Source organism: Cryptomeria japonica, chromosome 9, assembly GCF_030272615.1.
Source record: "Cryptomeria japonica chromosome 9, Sugi_1.0, whole genome shotgun sequence".
NCBI classification, from domain to species: domain Eukaryota; kingdom Viridiplantae; phylum Streptophyta; class Pinopsida; order Cupressales; family Cupressaceae; genus Cryptomeria; species Cryptomeria japonica.
In genome coordinates, this window is record NC_081413.1 from 742,947,025 (window position 1) to 742,964,044 (window position 17,020).

General features: G+C 39.1%; 1 protein-coding gene across 1 annotated transcript in view; it reads left to right on the forward strand.

Annotated features, from left to right (window-relative positions):
- LOC131038685 (uncharacterized) overlaps positions 1-17,020 on the forward strand; it is a 37,066-nt gene that overhangs the window by 18,744 nt on the left and 1,302 nt on the right. The window contains exon 3 of the mRNA XM_057971202.2: positions 16,532-16,621. Coding sequence (XP_057827185.1) covers positions 16,532-16,621 — 90 coding nt within the window. The remainder of the gene's footprint in view (positions 1-16,531; positions 16,622-17,020) is intronic.

A 17,020-nucleotide genomic window follows, 5' to 3' on the forward strand; every position in this document is an offset into this window, starting at 1 on the left:
CAAAACAAACCAAAAGATGATTAAGTACATATGATATATTTATCTCACATAGCATTTTCTACCTTAAATCATCAACAAAAAGGCATTAGAATGAAATTCACTCAAGATCCTCCCCAGGGACAGGCCCTATAAGAATTTCGCTCTGGACCCTTTGGAAGAGTCAGGAGCGAAATTTGCATTTTAGCTCAAATTTCATCATCTCCTTGCCTTGAACTTCTCTTGACCTTTGAATCGCTTTCTCCTGAAGACATCATTGATTTGACCTCCAAAAAGACCAAAAAAGAGGATTTCGCTTTGGACCTTGGCCAAGGACAGGTGCTATAAGGAATTTCGCTTTGGACCCTTTGGAGGGGTCAGGAGCGAAATTTGCATTTTAGGACAAAATCTTCACATTTTGTGACCACAACTTGCTCAAATGCATGTCTAAGGATGCCTTTAATCTCAATCAACACTAGGTTTGATGCAAAATTGGGAGCAAAATAGAGGTTTTGAGAATTTCGCTCTGGACCCTTTGAAAGGGTCAAGAGCGAAATTCTTCCTTAGGCTCAAAATCCTTACTTTTTGGACTCCTAACCTATTCAATTACATGCCTATGGCCATCTTTAAGTCCAATTCACCTTCATCAACGCTTGTCTTAACATAAAATTGAGAGAAAGAGGAGATTTTGAGAATTTCGCTCTGGACCTTTTGGAAGGATTAGGAGCAAAATTCAAGTTTTAGACTTGATCCTTCATTTCCTTAACTTCAATTCATCTTGCAAGGCAAAAATATATCACTCCACCTCCAACCACGCCATAGGAACCAATGTTTTGGCTTCACACAAGGAGAAAATAAGTGGTTTGAGGAATTTCGCTTTGGACCCTTTGGAAGGGTCAGGAGCGAAATTCAAGATTTGCTTGTTTTCTCTTACTTAGCTCCATTCTTCTCACTTTGCTCTATCTGGACTCTCATCTTTGGATCCCTCTCCCATGTATGCAACACTTGTTTGACCCTCAAAATGGCTTGATAGGAGAAATTCGCTCAAAACCATGGCCAAGGACAGGACCTATTTAGAATTTCGCTCTGGACCCTTTGGAAGGGTTAGGAGCAAAATTCAAGTTTTAGCCCAATTCCTTCACATTTGGTGATCACAAGCCATTCAAAGGCATGCTTAAGGACATCTTCAATCTTAATTCACCCTGATCCACACTTGGCTTGACATAAAATTGAGAGAAAAAGGAGATTTTGGGAATTTCGCTTTGGACCCTTTGGAAGGGTCAAGAGCGAAATTCATGATTTAGGACAAAATCCTTCACTCCTTCACTTCTAATCAATTCCTAAGGCAAAAAACATGTCAATCCACTTCCAAATATGCCCAAGGAACTAAGATGTTGGTCCAAACAAGGAAGAAAATGAGGTTTATGGAGAATTTCGCTCTGGACCCTTTGGAAGGGTCAGCAGCGAAATTTCCATTCTAGGTTGATTTTCACCTATTCATCACCCCAAACCTTCTTTCAAAGGCTAGAACACCTCAAAGTCACTCCAACCATGCCTTAGAAGTCCAAAACTTGGCCATGACAAGGAAGAAAATGAAGGTTATGTGAATTTTGGTCTGGACCCTTTGGAAGGGTCAGGAGCAAAATTTGCATTTTGGGTTGATTTTTGACTCCATTTCCCACATTTCTTCATTTAAACAAGTGAATTGCCTTCAATAATACCTGGGACATGGATTAGCTCATGGCTTTGGGCAATGTAGAGTGTCTTATAGAGGAATTCGCTCTGGACCCTTTGGAAGGGTCAGGAGCGAAATTCCTATTCTTGGCCCAATTTACCTTGAATTTGACTTGACTTCGCCCTAGACTCAACCCTTTGATGCATTTCCTTCCATATCCTTGCAAATCAATCCAACCAACCAATGACTTAGGTGAAATCTTAGGTCCTTTGTGAAATTTCGCTCTGGACCCTTTGGAAAGGTCAGGAGCGAAATTCATGATTTTAGCCTCTCCGTCAGGATTCATAAATGGAATATAACATTTAAGTATAAAATGTCACTTATTCTTTAAGTTATATGCCATATATACTGTTAGGATGTTTGAGAGTGGTTTTGGACCTCCGGGAGTTATAATGCAAAATCTAGTTTTTGGAGGATTCTTCAATTTTCCATATTTAGTCAAATTTCAGGATCAGGATGACATTCCAGACAACGCCAAATTTTAGGACATTTGAGGATTAGGATGACATTCCAGACTTCTCAAGGCGAATTCGCTTTGCCCTTGATGTAAGGGATGGGACCTAGGAGGACATTATGCATTCAACCAAGGTTTGATTTAGCAACTTGAAGTGCGACTAGATAGTACACAAAAAACACCCTAGGAATGATCTAAATTACCCCTAATCACTCAATTGACCCGACCTCTTGAGGAGATCCACCTGACTCAAGCAGAGCCTGCTATCCCAATGAGCCCCTTGGCGACCCTTTAATGCAAAGGCTAATAGCCCAGAACCTAAAAGACCTAAAAAGAAAACCCTAGAAAGCAGAAAGTAGGGGTCCCCATTTGCAATGGGGCGATGTGTGAATACGTCACAACAGGTAGGTATATTGAACTTTGTGCCCACATGTGATAGTTATCTTCCTCGTTGGATGAGTTAGGTGCATTGAATCTAGACGCTCTAAATTGGAATGATGTGGGAAGGTGATTTGGTAATGACTAAGCGCCACCCTAGCTACTTGCTCCTTGTAACTCGTCACAATTTGTAGGTGATTGCAATTCTTCTTGATCATCTCACTTTTGATCTTCTTGTTTGAGAATTCAGCCTTTATGATGTGTTGCACTTGATGTAGACCTAGTGATATCTATACGCGATCCTTCCTTCTTGCCTCTTATCTCACCTATCTTTGACTTGCCATCAGATTGGAGCTGATCCTCATCATTTGTTGCTAAGTTCTTCCATACCTTGAATCTCTCTCCCTAACCTCAACTTAAGTATGTTGGTCATTGCATATGTATTGCTTGAGGTTATGATGCCTCTCTCTTGCAAAGCTACAATGTTCCTTGTCTTTGCTTTGAGCATGCTGATGTTGATGTGTAAGTCCTCTTTGCCCTCTCTTGTCCTTAAGTACTGTTGTGACCATTTCACACATCGCCCCATTAGAATGGGGACCCCCTCTTTTTCGCTTTTTGTTTTGCTTGTTCTTCTCTCTGCTTTTAGGGTTTTGAGTGAGTGAGTGGTCTGTCTGGGCCAGGGCTAAACCTTAGGGTTCCTTTTGATGTTATTCAGGCTGAGTCTAGTCAGATTTTGAAAAGTTGTTAAGTGTCCTCCTGAAGAATTGAGATGATTGAAATAAGGTAAGCCTTTCAGGGGAGTCAAATAGGTCTTAGGTCAAGTCTAATCAAGGTTTTTAGGGTAAAATCCAATTTTGATTAAGTGTTAGCATTTTTGAAGGAGAAATTGTATGTTCTTGCTTGGGTAAGTTTTGATCAATTTTTTGAAGTGAGATGATACCTGAAACAGAGAAATCGCTCTTGACCCTCAGAGAGGGCCCAGGGCGAAATTTATCTTGAGTGCAATTTCTTGTTTTTGATGGACTTGCTAACTGGTTCCTGGCCTTGAAAATGATCTGACTTTGCCTTGTGAAGCAGTTTGAGACTTAAGTTTGAAGCAGTTTGGCCTAAAAGGGTAAAATCGCTCCTGACCCTTGCTGAGGGTCCAGGGCGAAAATGTTGTTTAAGTCATATTTGTCACTGACTTTTCTAATTTGCTTTGTGCAGGGTCTCCTGGAAGGATGATTGAACATGACTTGATGCTTGGGAAGATTTGGAGGCGTGAAAGATGGTGAATTTTGAAGGCTAAGGGAAAAATCGCTCCTGACCCTCAGAGAGGGCCCAGGGTGAGATTTTGATTTCCTTCACTTTGCAATGGAAAGAAACCAAGTTTTGATCATGAATGGAAAATAAATGACTTTCCCCAACCACTTGAGCAAGTTTTGACCTGAAATGATGAAGGACCTTGTTGAAAACAGAAAAATCGCTCTTGACCCTTAGAGGGGGCCCAGAGCGAAAAAGCTTATAGAGGTCATTTCTAGCTTTATTTGGTCAATTTGAGATGTCAAAGGCATGGTGGAGGATGAAGTGAGCATGTTAAAGTATCCAGACTTGATTGAAGATGATGAATTGAAGAGGTTTTGCCCAAGAAAGGTAAAATCGCTCTTGACCCTCAGAGAGGGCCCAAAGCGATTTTCTTCATGTACACATTTTCTTGACCTTTCTTGGACATGGGAACTTATTCATGGCATGAAGCAAGGCGACATCTTCCTTGGCAAAGAAATTTCGAGATGAAAAGTGAAGCATTTTGGTCCAAGTAGCAAAAATCGCTCTTGATCCTCAGAGAGGGTCGAGAGCGAGATTTTCAAAAATACATTATTCTTGCAAGATCAAAGTGATTTTTATGACTGGAAGGGTTGAAGGAAAGCATGTTCTACCCATTGAATATAATTTGGATGATCAACGAAAGAGTAAAGCAACCCAAAATCAAAAAAATCTCTCCTGACCCTCAGAGAGGGCCTAGAGTGAAAAACCTAATATGGGAACTTTTCATCCAAGTTTGAGGAAAGACAAGTCTCGACATAGGTTTGAAATAATGTTTAAAATGCTTTGGAGTGAAAGGAGATTGTTGAATGTCAGTATTTTGAAGGCAATTACAAAAATCGCTCCTGACCCTCAGAGAGGGCCCATAGCGATTTTCCAAGATTCTCTCCTTTGTTTGAGAAATTGAGACCAAATCTTGTGTGGATAGGAAGAGGAGATGATGTTTTATGCCTTAGAAGCAATTTGGAGTCCAAAGGATGGAGAAATGTGTCTAAAAATGAAAAATCGCTCCTGACCCTTAGTGAAGGCCCAGAGCGAAAATCGCTCCTGACCCTCAGAGAGGGCCCATAGCGAAATTATTGAAAATCTTCATTTTAACTTGTAACAACAAAGCGAGTTTGGATGAGATGGATAAGGGAAGAACATTGCCAAGTGATGAATAAAACTGCAATGAAAAATGGCGAAGAATCAAGCCTAGTTTGCAAAAATCGCTCTTGACCCTTGCTAAGGGTCCAGGGCGAAAAACTTCAAAATCACACCTTTTCTCCAAAATTTGATAGAGCTAAGTTTGCAAGTTAGTGAGAAGGCCTAGTTGAAATGTCTTGAAGAGATTTTGGAGGTTGAAAAATGCTAAATCTAAGCAAAGGATGAAAAATCGCTCTTGACCCTCAGTGAAGGTCCAGAGCGAAATTGCCTTAAAAGACATTATTTCCTTCAAAATTATTAATGAATTAACTTTATAGTGCAAGGAAATGGATCTTAGAACTGATATTGAAGGGTCAACAATCGAGCCAAGGTGGATTTTAGCTAAAGAATGAAAAATCGCTCCTAACCCTTGCTGAGGGTCCAAGGCGAAATTTACATTTTCACCTATTTTTCCTCATAAAAAATGTCAAATTTAAAGTGCAACGTGTTAACTGGATATCAATTTACCCATAGTTTTAAAAATTGTGGACTCGCCACGGACTCGCGAGGCGAGTCCGTGGCGAGTCTTTTGCATGGACTCGCGAGTCTTTCAGATGGACTCGCCAGAACCCAGAAAAAAGTCATGCAAGCTTTAAAACTGAGTTTTTAAAATTTTTTTTTGCCTTCACTTGGCATAATTGAGGGAGTGAAAAATAAAAGAAAAATAACATCCAACGTCGTTATAAAATAATAAAAGTATTTGGGCGCTGCCCCTTGACCCGAACTTGGGGGTGCTGCCCCCAAACCCCCGTCGAAAAATATAGGGGGAAATTGCGCCGATGGAAGTAGGGAAAATTTAACCTCCGAGTCTTATTAGGCTCCATATAACAACATAATTAGCATTGAAGAAATCTTGGTATTATACATTTTAGAGTTGAAAGTTTGAAACTATGAGTATGTGACATGTGTAATGTTTCAATTATGGCTCTTATGCTCTCTAAATGCATTAATTTCTTTATGTTTTTTTGTAAAACTACGGTTTTTTTTTTTGCCAAGTCCTTGCCGAGTCTTTCACGAGTCTTTCACGAGTCCGAGTCCGAGTCCAAATTTTTGGTTTGCCGAGTTCGAGATTTTCAACTATGAATTTACCCTCTAGGAGATTTTCAAGTTGAAATGTGAAATATTCAAGGCTAAAATTCAAAAATCGCTCCTGATCCTCAAAGAGGGTCCAGGGCGAAATCCTCATGAAATCTCATTAAGCCTTGTTTTAAAAATTAATATTCTCCAAATTGCATTAGATCGCCAAAATTGCTAATTTTGAGGCATTTGGAAATTAAAATTGAATTGGCATTAAATAAAAGACATTTTGGCATTTAATAAATTGATTTTAAGCCTTAGAAAATCGAACTTTTATTTTGAAGGCATTTAAAATTAATTTTTATTAAATTGAAATTAAATATAAAGTGCTCAAGGCACTATTTTCATTTATTTTGCCAAGTCAGCCCCCCTTTTTTGGAATTTTATTTATTTTTAACCCCCATTTTGCCAAGTCGGCCTAGAGGGAGCAAAGGGGTGAGTGCTCTATTTATTGGAGGAGTTCGTTTCACATTTCAAATCATTCAACCATTGCCTTAAGTATGAATTTGGAGAGCTAATTAGAGGTGCAAAATCTGGTTTGCTTGGAAGGAATTTCTTTCAAGTGTTGAAGACTAGAAGGAGGTGGAGTTTATTCTTTTCCAAACTAGAGGAGGCGCCATTTATTCAAGAGAACTTTGATCTACATTTTGTCTAGCGAAGTCTATTTTTTCATCATTTCTTAGAGTTTAATACTCAAGAGGAGGTATGGCGAAATCATCTTGACACCCTTGTTGAAGATTTAATTTTTGAACATTTGTTTTGGAAAAATCTAAGTATCGCATGGTTAATTAGGAAATGATAACTAGAGATTTATCATGAAGTTTCCTAATTAAAATCTTAAATCTTCCTTTTTACTCTATATTTCTATGCTTCAAGATATGCTACTAATTGTGAAATGTTGTGTAGGTGTCAAGATGGCGACTCCAAAGGCGGGAGCATCCACTAGTCGTCCAGCTGTCATCAAAGAAGATCAGAAGAACGACGAATTGGAGACCAGGATCGTGTCCAAATGGAGTAATATCGGAGATACCAACTTGGGAAACTTCAGTGTGAAGAAGTTTTGAGAGGTCCCCTACATTGGCAAGCCATCACCTATTGCGAAGAAGATAATTGAAAGTGGCATCATCAAGGCGGCAGGTTTCCCTCCAGCAGTCCAGTGTCATGAGCTGATGATCGAGTGTGCCCGCCATTATGACTCACAATCAAGATCGATCATATCCAAGGAAGGAAACACTTTAGCTTACCTTTCAGAAGAGGCTATAAGCGAAGCTCTTCATCTTCCAGAGCATAAAGATATGATTTACAAAAGCTTAGAAGGAGCCAGATCAATGTATGAAGATGATCCTGACACGTGCCTGAATCTCATCAATAAGAATTGGTTGCTCAAAAGTCGTCCTCGCCTGAACAAGATTCCCAACACACCGCATAGGATTGATTTCTAGGAGGAGTACAGAGATTTGATAACTTTGCTCAATCGAGTTACAGGGGCTCCTCAAGCCTTCTACTTCGAGAAGTGGATGTTCTTCTTCATTCAGGTGATTGTCCAAGGAAAAGGAACGATTCATTGGGCCAGAATTATTAGCAATAGTTTGGATGTGCAGTTGAGAAGACTAAGGCCTACCAAATCATTCCATATGAGCTCATATGTCATATATGCCTTAATCAGGAGTTTCGAGTATGCAGGGCTACCTCACAGAGGAGTGATTGGAAGAGGACCTGGAGAAGTGAGAGTTTGTGACTCTTATGTTCATTTGCATCATCTGCCTAGGAGTGACTACAAGTTAGTCAATGATACCTTCACGATGAACATCACTAGGATATTGCAAGGCAGGATTCACAATCGACTATCTCTGGATGCACAAGAGCTTGTGAAGAAGTACGGTGCATGGTTCATCCAGTTTCCAAAGTTTACATATATTAGAGTTCAGGGGTGTCCTTCACCTCCCTACATGTTGCCGAGATATTCGACAGACAGGATAGTGCTACTTGAGGTAACCAGGCAGTTGGTAGCTTGTGCAAAGGTATCCAGACACAAGCATGGAAATGGAGTTCCCGTGCCTATCATATTGGGGAATTCAATTGAGGTATGTCCTAATACTCAAGCTTCAGAGGATGCAGAGAAGGAATTAGCCTTGTATTCATTCACCTTCTTTGCCCCGCTGGAGAATTTTGATCCTTATGGTTATATGGAGGAAACAGTTGCTAGGAAGTACGGACATGAGTTTCAGGTAGAAGACTTTTGGATGAATCTCTCAAGTGATTTAGAAGTTAAAAGAAAGATGCATTCGAGATTGCCTTTAGATTTCATCAAGAAATGCAAGGTTTACAGAGTAGCTGATCAGGCCCAGGACAATGGCAAATACCTCCAGTCATCCTATGACAAAGAAGATAAAAGAGTGAAGGTAGATTGGAACGAGCCTGAAGTTTTAGACTTGAGAGTTTTGATGGCTCCGATTTTATCATGTACTCGCAGATGGGTGGATGTGCAACATTAGAAGTTGAGAGAGCAGAATGTACCAATGACCTTTACTTTGGAGGCAAGGCCAGAAGAAGGAGAAGCAAGCATGAGTGAAGACACTTCTCATCCTGGAGGCGCAAAAATGAAAGAAAGACCTGAGAAGAGAGAATCTTCCAAGAAGAAGCAAGAGGCCAATCGAGATTGCCCATCAAGCACATCTTCTCGACATGGAAAGAAGGCAAGTCAAACTGAAGGTCAAGAGAAGGTGGTACCTGAGGTTGATGAATCTATGGAATCCATGGTGCAAAATGACAAACCAGAGAAAGGACAGACACCTCCACATTCATCAAGTCAGTCTCCCCAAATTAATGAGCTACATGAAGATAAGAATGATGATGAGGCGACATCTCCTCTCCGAGAAGATGAACCACTACCTAAAGAAATACAAGTTAGAGAAACAAGATCCGCCATCCCGGATTGGTTGAAAGAGAGACTGACAAGGGTGATTGTGATTGAAGAAGAAGAAGATGTGATTGATTTGGAGAGCCTTATAGGAAATTCTCAAGAGACAACAGAAAAGAGGAAAGCCACCAAGATGTCCAAGGTGATAAGAGATGAAGCAGGACCAAGGAAATTGCAAATAGCTACACCAGTGGTGGACATGTATGAAGGTGAAATTCTTGTAGATGAGTATGACGTAGAAACATTTGAGCTTGGTCCACTCACTATTGAACAGGCAATGGATGAGGCAACCGATTCATTTGAAGCACTTAAGGGCAAACTTAAGGAAGAAATGGAAAAGAATAAGAAGCTTGAGAGAGGTCGGTGCTTGGAGAGGCTACTTTAGTCATCTCAATCAGCCCTTGAGACGTCAGGATCCAGCAGTATCTCCTGTGCAAGCACTTCCTCTTGAATCAGTTGGCAAAGCAGAAAGGGTCAAAAGCTTGGTTCAACTTATGAGTTCTTGGATTGATAAATCCCACACGGTAGCTGTTGAATTTACAACAAGAATGATGAAGACAATCCATCGAGCTATCCAGGTCCTTGAAATTGTCCACAATCTAATGATAACTGTAGCCGCTTTCGCTCACACTAGAGATGTTATCATTCCTGTCCTGCAAGTAATCAGGCAAACTCCAAGGAAGATCCTAGCGCAAGAAAAGATAATGGATGGAGGAACTCATAACCTACTTGAGTGGTCAACTCTGCTCCAGATGAAAGAGGTTCTTTTTGAAGACATCAGCACCAAATGCAATCAAGTTGAAGGTGTCATCCATCCAATTCAAGATAAAGTGTTTGAAGTATTGTGTACCATCCTTGGCCGACGGATCGAGATTGAGACAGATGTGGACCTCCAAGAGTTGGAAGAAAGAATCAAGGTCATCTTTTGCAAAGAGGAAAATGTCATCACAGATGAGCAACGAGACCTGATGTTCACTACCATGCTCCTGATTGAGAAGATCAAAGAACTCGAACCTGGATGGGAAGCGGCTCTTCTCACTGCCTTTGACCAGGTCATTCACTTGGAAGAACGAATGAAGAATCTTCTTGAGATTCCTATTGCTGAGATTGAAGGAATTGTGTCCAAATTCGTTGCATATGCTAAGAAAGAGCATTGGAAAGGGAACAAGGTTCTAGAAGAGAGGTTGTTATAGGATGATGTGGCATCTTAATTATCATTGGTCTATGTTTCCTCGACTTTTGTGCCAATTAAATATTTGGCTATGCATTTAATAATGTTCATCTAAAAGGGGAACTTTTTGTAACAAACCCTAATTAGGGTTTAGGTGTCAGAATCTCAGCCATTGATCTTCTTTTGATTTGGGCCGTTCATTGTAATTGAGGATGCTATATATACCCTCACTCATTTTCATTTTGTCATTAGATCAGATTAGATATTAGAGAGATAGATAATAGTTAGAGCTTTGGAGAGAAGAAAGTTATTTTGTAGCAAGATTGAGTAGTGAAGAAAGAATTTTGAACAATTGTTGTCCATTTGGCTTTGAGATCAATAAAATATTGAAGTTATGGTGTTTTATTGCAATTCTTGTGGCTATCTTCATGGTTGTTTATCTTCTTGAATCATTCTCAGTCGAAGTAGTATTTAAGTTTGAAGGACTAAGTGTTGTGCTTGATCTTTGGTGAGATTCACGTTCCAAACCACTAGCTTCTTACTGATTGTAAGGACGCCTTGTGTGGTCAACTGGAAATATTGAGATTGCTTGAACCTTTAATCATTATTGAACTATTGATATGTATCTTTATGGTAGTATCTATAATTCTTGATGATTTGAAAATCACTAATCACCTTAGAAGATCGCATCAATTCCAGTAGAGTCGTAATTCCTTGGCAATACTGAAATTGGTAGAATCTTACCAAGTCTAGCCTACATTGAGTCATTATTAGGATTAGATTAGTATTCATCTCTTGAAACCCTTACCTTTTGATCTTTTTTGAGAATCTGTTAGTATTAGGAAGAACCTGTTCCTGGAAATTTGAAGAACATGATATGAACAAGCTTTCTTAGAAAGTGCGTAAGACCCCTTGAAGAAACAGCATTCACAACGACCACTGGTGCTTATCCACACGTAGAGATCCTACAACGAAGAACCTTGAAGTCACCCTGATTGATCCTTTTCGCGATATCTTCAGCATTCAGAGACTTTACTCAAGAGAGGATAAGGTACCATTTGGGTATTTTATTCTGTGTTTGGTTGTGTACAAAATACACGTCAACAAGTACCTTGAAGTATTGTTGTCCTTTTTTGTGTCCACTTCCTTGATCTTGAACACCATGAGCTGATCTCCTGCATGTCCTTATCTCGCTCAAGTGATGAAGTTCCTCCTCCCTTGCTTAGATTGATTGCCCTATTGTGCTTGAGCAATCCTTCATGACATTGATGTAATGATGAAATCTGGCTAATCTCCTCCTCCATATTGCTGAGTGTGATCTCGATGTTGTAAGTGAGCTGATGAGCCTTCACCTTTCCTTTTCATATTCCTTGCCAGCTTCAACCTGAAAAGAGCACGGATACAAATCAAGAACAATGTAGTTGGAGTACTTCTTACTGTCCTAAATTTTGCCTTCAAACCATTACTTAGATCAAGAGATTACTGATTTTTCTGGGGAAACGATGTTCTTAGTTCTGATCCATATCTGATTTTACTGATCTCATGTCTGATTTGTTATGTCTCAGGTCTGAGACATGTCTGATTTCCATTGGTTTCAGGTCTGAGACCTGTTATTACTCATTAGCTTTCTAAGCCGTGGATTGGAAGTAACTTCTAAATTGGCGGACTTTTCATGTGTCACTGGAAATTCTTATTATCTAATTGGAGTTTTCAAGTAGCACTGATAGTGGTCTTCAAGAAGTTCGGACTTTTGAGGTGTCATTGACAGTGATCGGGCTTTTCATTGAATAGTGGGTGGCAGCAAGGAACCCTTCTTCATGTTCCTGAGGTGAGTCTTGTCTATTTCATTTAGTTGCCACATTATCTCCAGGAATGCAATTCTGTTAGGGACAGATCTTGGCAATAGATGTGGTGCCACTGGTGCACCATAGACTTTGATTACTGTGCAATCTGAATACAGGAACCAATCTCCCCAATTGTGACTAATCCTCATGGCAGAGAGGAACTGCTTAAGCCTCAAGAATCTCTTGACATTCTCTGATAATCTCCAATCAATCTGTTCTCACAAGTTGGTTAGCACCTCCTTGACAAAGAATTCTTTAAATATACAATAATTTGCCTTGTCACAGTGCATATCCCAAATGTATTTCCACACCTAGACTAGCAAGATCTTATTCTTATCATCATGAGAAGTCACCTTAAGAGGGGGCCGGCATACCTTAATTCCACTGTAAAGAATGATGTGGCATAAAATTGAATACCACTTAAAGTACACAATACTGAAATCCTTCTTTATTGAACTTAGAGCCTTATTGATTCCATCTGCAACATAAGAGGCATAGTCATAAGGCCTATTCTGATCCCAAGTTTGTATATCAATAGCTAGGGCCATGAAGTGGATAGGCATTTGAACAACTAAATCCACACCCAACACTTGACACGTCTTTGTGAAGTAAGCCTCAAGTATGTCATAAGCCTCAAATATGTCATAATAGAAGTACTCCACATCCCGATCTGTTATTCTTCTTTGCTCCTTGTTTAGAGTTTTAGGCCTAAAGCTGGGTAACCATTTTACCCTATAAGTCTTGTTCAACCTTTCATACTCTCTCCTTAGGTTCCAAAATCAATTGGCACTTGAGCATTGGCATCCAAGCCAAACACATTGCAGATATATTACTTGTCTAAGCTTGTGAGGAGTTGCCTTTGTGGATTGTAAACCCCTCTTCTGTTAGGATTATAAGCCTTAGCAAGTGCTCTTATCAAACCCACATTTATGAACATTTTTGGCACTACCAACTTACCCAATCCTAATCGCCAAACGTTGGCATTTGTTATACCCATATTTGAATAGAGTAAACCCATGACCTGGGATACTAGGGTGTCTACAAGATGCATTTTTGTCAACTAAATTGTTAGAGAGAATCCTTGCCCCTCGGGAATGTCTACTTTTCTTGGATGATCTAGGCAACTTGGCTATATTGTCCTCATCTAAGTTCCTTTTGACTCCTCTAGATGGTTCAGCAATTTTTAAGAAACTAGGGTTTTATAGTTGGAGAATAGGGCTAGGGTTTCCCAACAAATTTAAAATTCCTATCAGTGAAATTACAGGAAACTAGGGTTTCTAACACTCAAATTTTCACTCAGATGGCTTTAGGAAGCAAAGAAATCACTTTTTTGAAAGCAAATTAGTGTAGAAATATGATGATTGAACTTTTTGGTTTATTGTTGTTGAAAACCCTAATTTGCGGCTGAAAATACTTCTGCAACTTCAAATTCTGCATATGGAGGGCACAAATCACTTCTTTAGAGCTCCGAAGGCATTGAGTGAGAAAAGACTGGCGGAATTGGATATTTAGTGACTCAGGACGCCATTAATGCCATACACATGAGAAACAAGTAGCTGGAACCAGCTATTCCCCAAATTTGAATTTAAGCCGTTGATCTTCTTAATCTGATGGTTTTGATGACATCCGGGTTGCTTTTGAAAGTTAGCATTAAACTGCGACAAGACATGCACCTTTGAAATGATCAGGTTGATTGAGGACATGCGATACTGTCTTGTGGCTTCTCAAGAAGCAAAGCTTTCTTCAGAGTCTTTTTGCAATGCATTGAGGATGTGCGAAATGTTGCTACATAGCAAAGAGTGGGCCCCATGACTACATGGTACTGTCATGTAGGCATATTGCGGTTTTGCAAGCTCAAAAGGAAAAGGAATCCTCGAGCTGCGAAATAGCGATACCGATAGGAAGGTGCCACCTAGACACCAGGATCGGTGTTAGGATATTGGCCTTTCACAACTTCAAAGATGGGCCTTACTAGGGAACTTTAAAAGAACAAATAGCTGTGATAAAGCAAACCTTAGTGACCTAGATGTCATGTCAGTATATTGAGGATTTGCAACTTTGGGAGACAATAAGGGAATGCATTTGTGATAGACAAGCTAATTGTGATATGATGACAACTTAGCGTGGGGGCTGACATGTTTGATAGCAAAGCATATTGCGGTTTCGTAAGGACATTTACTTTAGAATTCAAATCGTGATAAAGGATTTAGATGCGATGCAATCAACAGATGCCATGTACACAAAGGTTGGGATCACAACTTCAAGCCCAATGACGAAGACTTAAGTTGTTTTAAAGCGTACATGCCTAAACTGGGAATGTTAGGATATTTGGGGACATAGGGGTCGGTCACCACATGTTTAACGGGACTTCATGGGACAACTTAAGTGAAAGGCAACCAGCTTATCAAGTCAATTAAAAATTAGAACATAAAGCACAAGAGCCAAACAAAGGGTTTAGGGTTTTAGCCAAAATGCAAGAATAAGCCCTAGGACACTCAAGTTAATCCTAAAAATTACAAAAGCACTACCGGTTTGTACCAGCCGCTTCTATTGAAGACTGTTTCCCGCATAACCATGGAGCTTTTGAGGGGTTAGAAGTAACCTCGGTGCTAGAAAGTATGACTTTGGTACAGGCCGTACCACATACAAACTTGGTGTGATGTTTTGAGTATGAACCACCCTTGTTTCCTTGGTCTCAGAATGTTGTTTGGTGGCGTAGAGTGGACTTATTGCTGATATTAGGTGTTTGAAGGTGGACAGCACTGATTAGAGGGTATTTTTGGACAGTCTTCACTAGTTGCATAAACCTGCAAAAGCTTGTTACCTGGGAATATCAGACCCGCAACAACAATTACCAGCAATATAAGTGTTTTTCAGATCTGGAATAAAGATACCGGCATTAGAAAGTAATTTCTGGACTGCCTATGATCATACCAACACATATTTTCAAGTTATAATATTGTTAGTTTCTAGTTGGGTGATGGGTTTATGAATTTAGGCATATTTGGGAAGTGTTCTCATTAGTAATATTTTGTGTCAGCACTTTGTTACAGCAGTTGTTTAGTATTTGTTGCTTATGGATTAACAGTGTAAGCTTCGGATGGTCATACTGGTGAAGTGCTCTCTATTTCCTAAGCATTTACATTGTAACACCGGATGGTTGTACCACCAGTGAGTTGACTTTGATTGTTGTTGGTACTTAACCCATTGAATAAGTGGTTATTGTTTTTAACCACCACTGGACAAGTGGAAGGAGCTTGCTTTACTCTTAGTTGTATAAGCTTTCCCATTGCAAAGTGTATGTGCCCCTAAGCTTTCACACGAAATTGGAAGTGCCATTGTAATTCCTGTTGAATAAGTGGATGTTCGCTTTCTTTCAGCATTCACCCTTACTGTATCACTGCTAGGCAACCTGAAGCAACATGAACATTTCAAATAGGAACAATGGTAAGTTGATTGAATGAGGAAACAGAGCAAATATCTAAATGGTGTAATGTATCTAACCAGATATTAGGCTCACATGCTTATATTAAAGTGGTTTTCAATAGCATATGCACGTGGTTTGCAAAAAGTCTCTTGGGCATGAGATGGCAAGGAGAAATTGCATTTGTAAGTGATTTTTCTCCATCATGTCTATCTTCCTCACGAGAATCAATATGAGCAATCTCTTTCACACTTTTCCAATCACATTTGCTTGTAAGGAACCTCTCTTAATCTATACATTTTAATATTTTAGTGTTGAATTAGTATTATCTGGAATATCAGATTGGAAAATGGAGAGCTAGGTTGCAATGAATATGCCATCTATCCTTACATCTTTACCATGTTTCTTACACATGCACACACAAAGCTCAAAGTCCACAGAATTCACTGAGAATTTAATCTTCATTGCAGTAATTAAAGAATAGATGATATGGAACCAACTTCACCGTTCACTAATGCCTAATTATTATTAATGTTTATTTCTAGTTCAATTTAAAGACCATTTTTATTTACAAATTTACAATTATGAAGTTTCAATCAAGTAGATTGTAGTTCTGATTCCTGACCTGCGGGTTTTTTGTGTCTTTGTTAGTTTCAACTTTCAATCAATATAATAGGACAGGGCTTATTTATGATTTCACCCAAAAAATGCAACCATAAAGATAAAATTTGGGAAGGAAACCTAGATTTTATGATAGATTAAAAGGAAAATTCATATTTGTAGTATACATAAAAAGATGCATAATAATTGCAAGGAAACAATTTCTGCTCAGCTGCCTTCATTTTTCATGATCTAAGGATGATATACATTATGGAAGATAGGTTAGAACCATGCAGTATAACATTGAGGACTCCTACTTCTACATCAATTTACACAAGTCTTAATTTTTTGAATGATTTCTACACCTTTTTATGTGATGCCATTTACAGTGGTGTCTCATAAAGAACTCAAAGTACTCGTAAATTTTTATTTGTTGATTTATTTTCCTTGTTATGTTGTGTCTAGGTATCTTTACCTCGTTTGAAGGCCATGACATGGAGCATGGAGAATCAGAGTACAACACCTACAAATCGTATGGCTGTAATTAACTTGAAGGTATGTCCTTTTGGCTTTACGTATATATGCAGATCTACAAAAAACTTTTTTTTTTAGAGTTGATTAAGTACAACGTTTTAGAGAGGTTTCTAAATCTTGTTTTCTACGTTTGGTTAGAATTATTAATCTATCAATATGGCTGTTTGCTTAAAAATCTTGGATGATAACATTGAGTATGGAAAGATGATAAATATCAAAATTATTTATATCAAATCTTAGAGATTGCTTAGTTTGGACATTTTTGTAAAAGCCAATGATAAAATGTCAATCTTTGTCAATCATCATTTGACATTTGATTCAAAAGACCAAACCTTGATGGTCATGTGCAGCTCACTTTTCACATATCTATCAGGTTGGTGAGCAATACATAGAGCATAGTAGGGATCTTTAGATCTCACA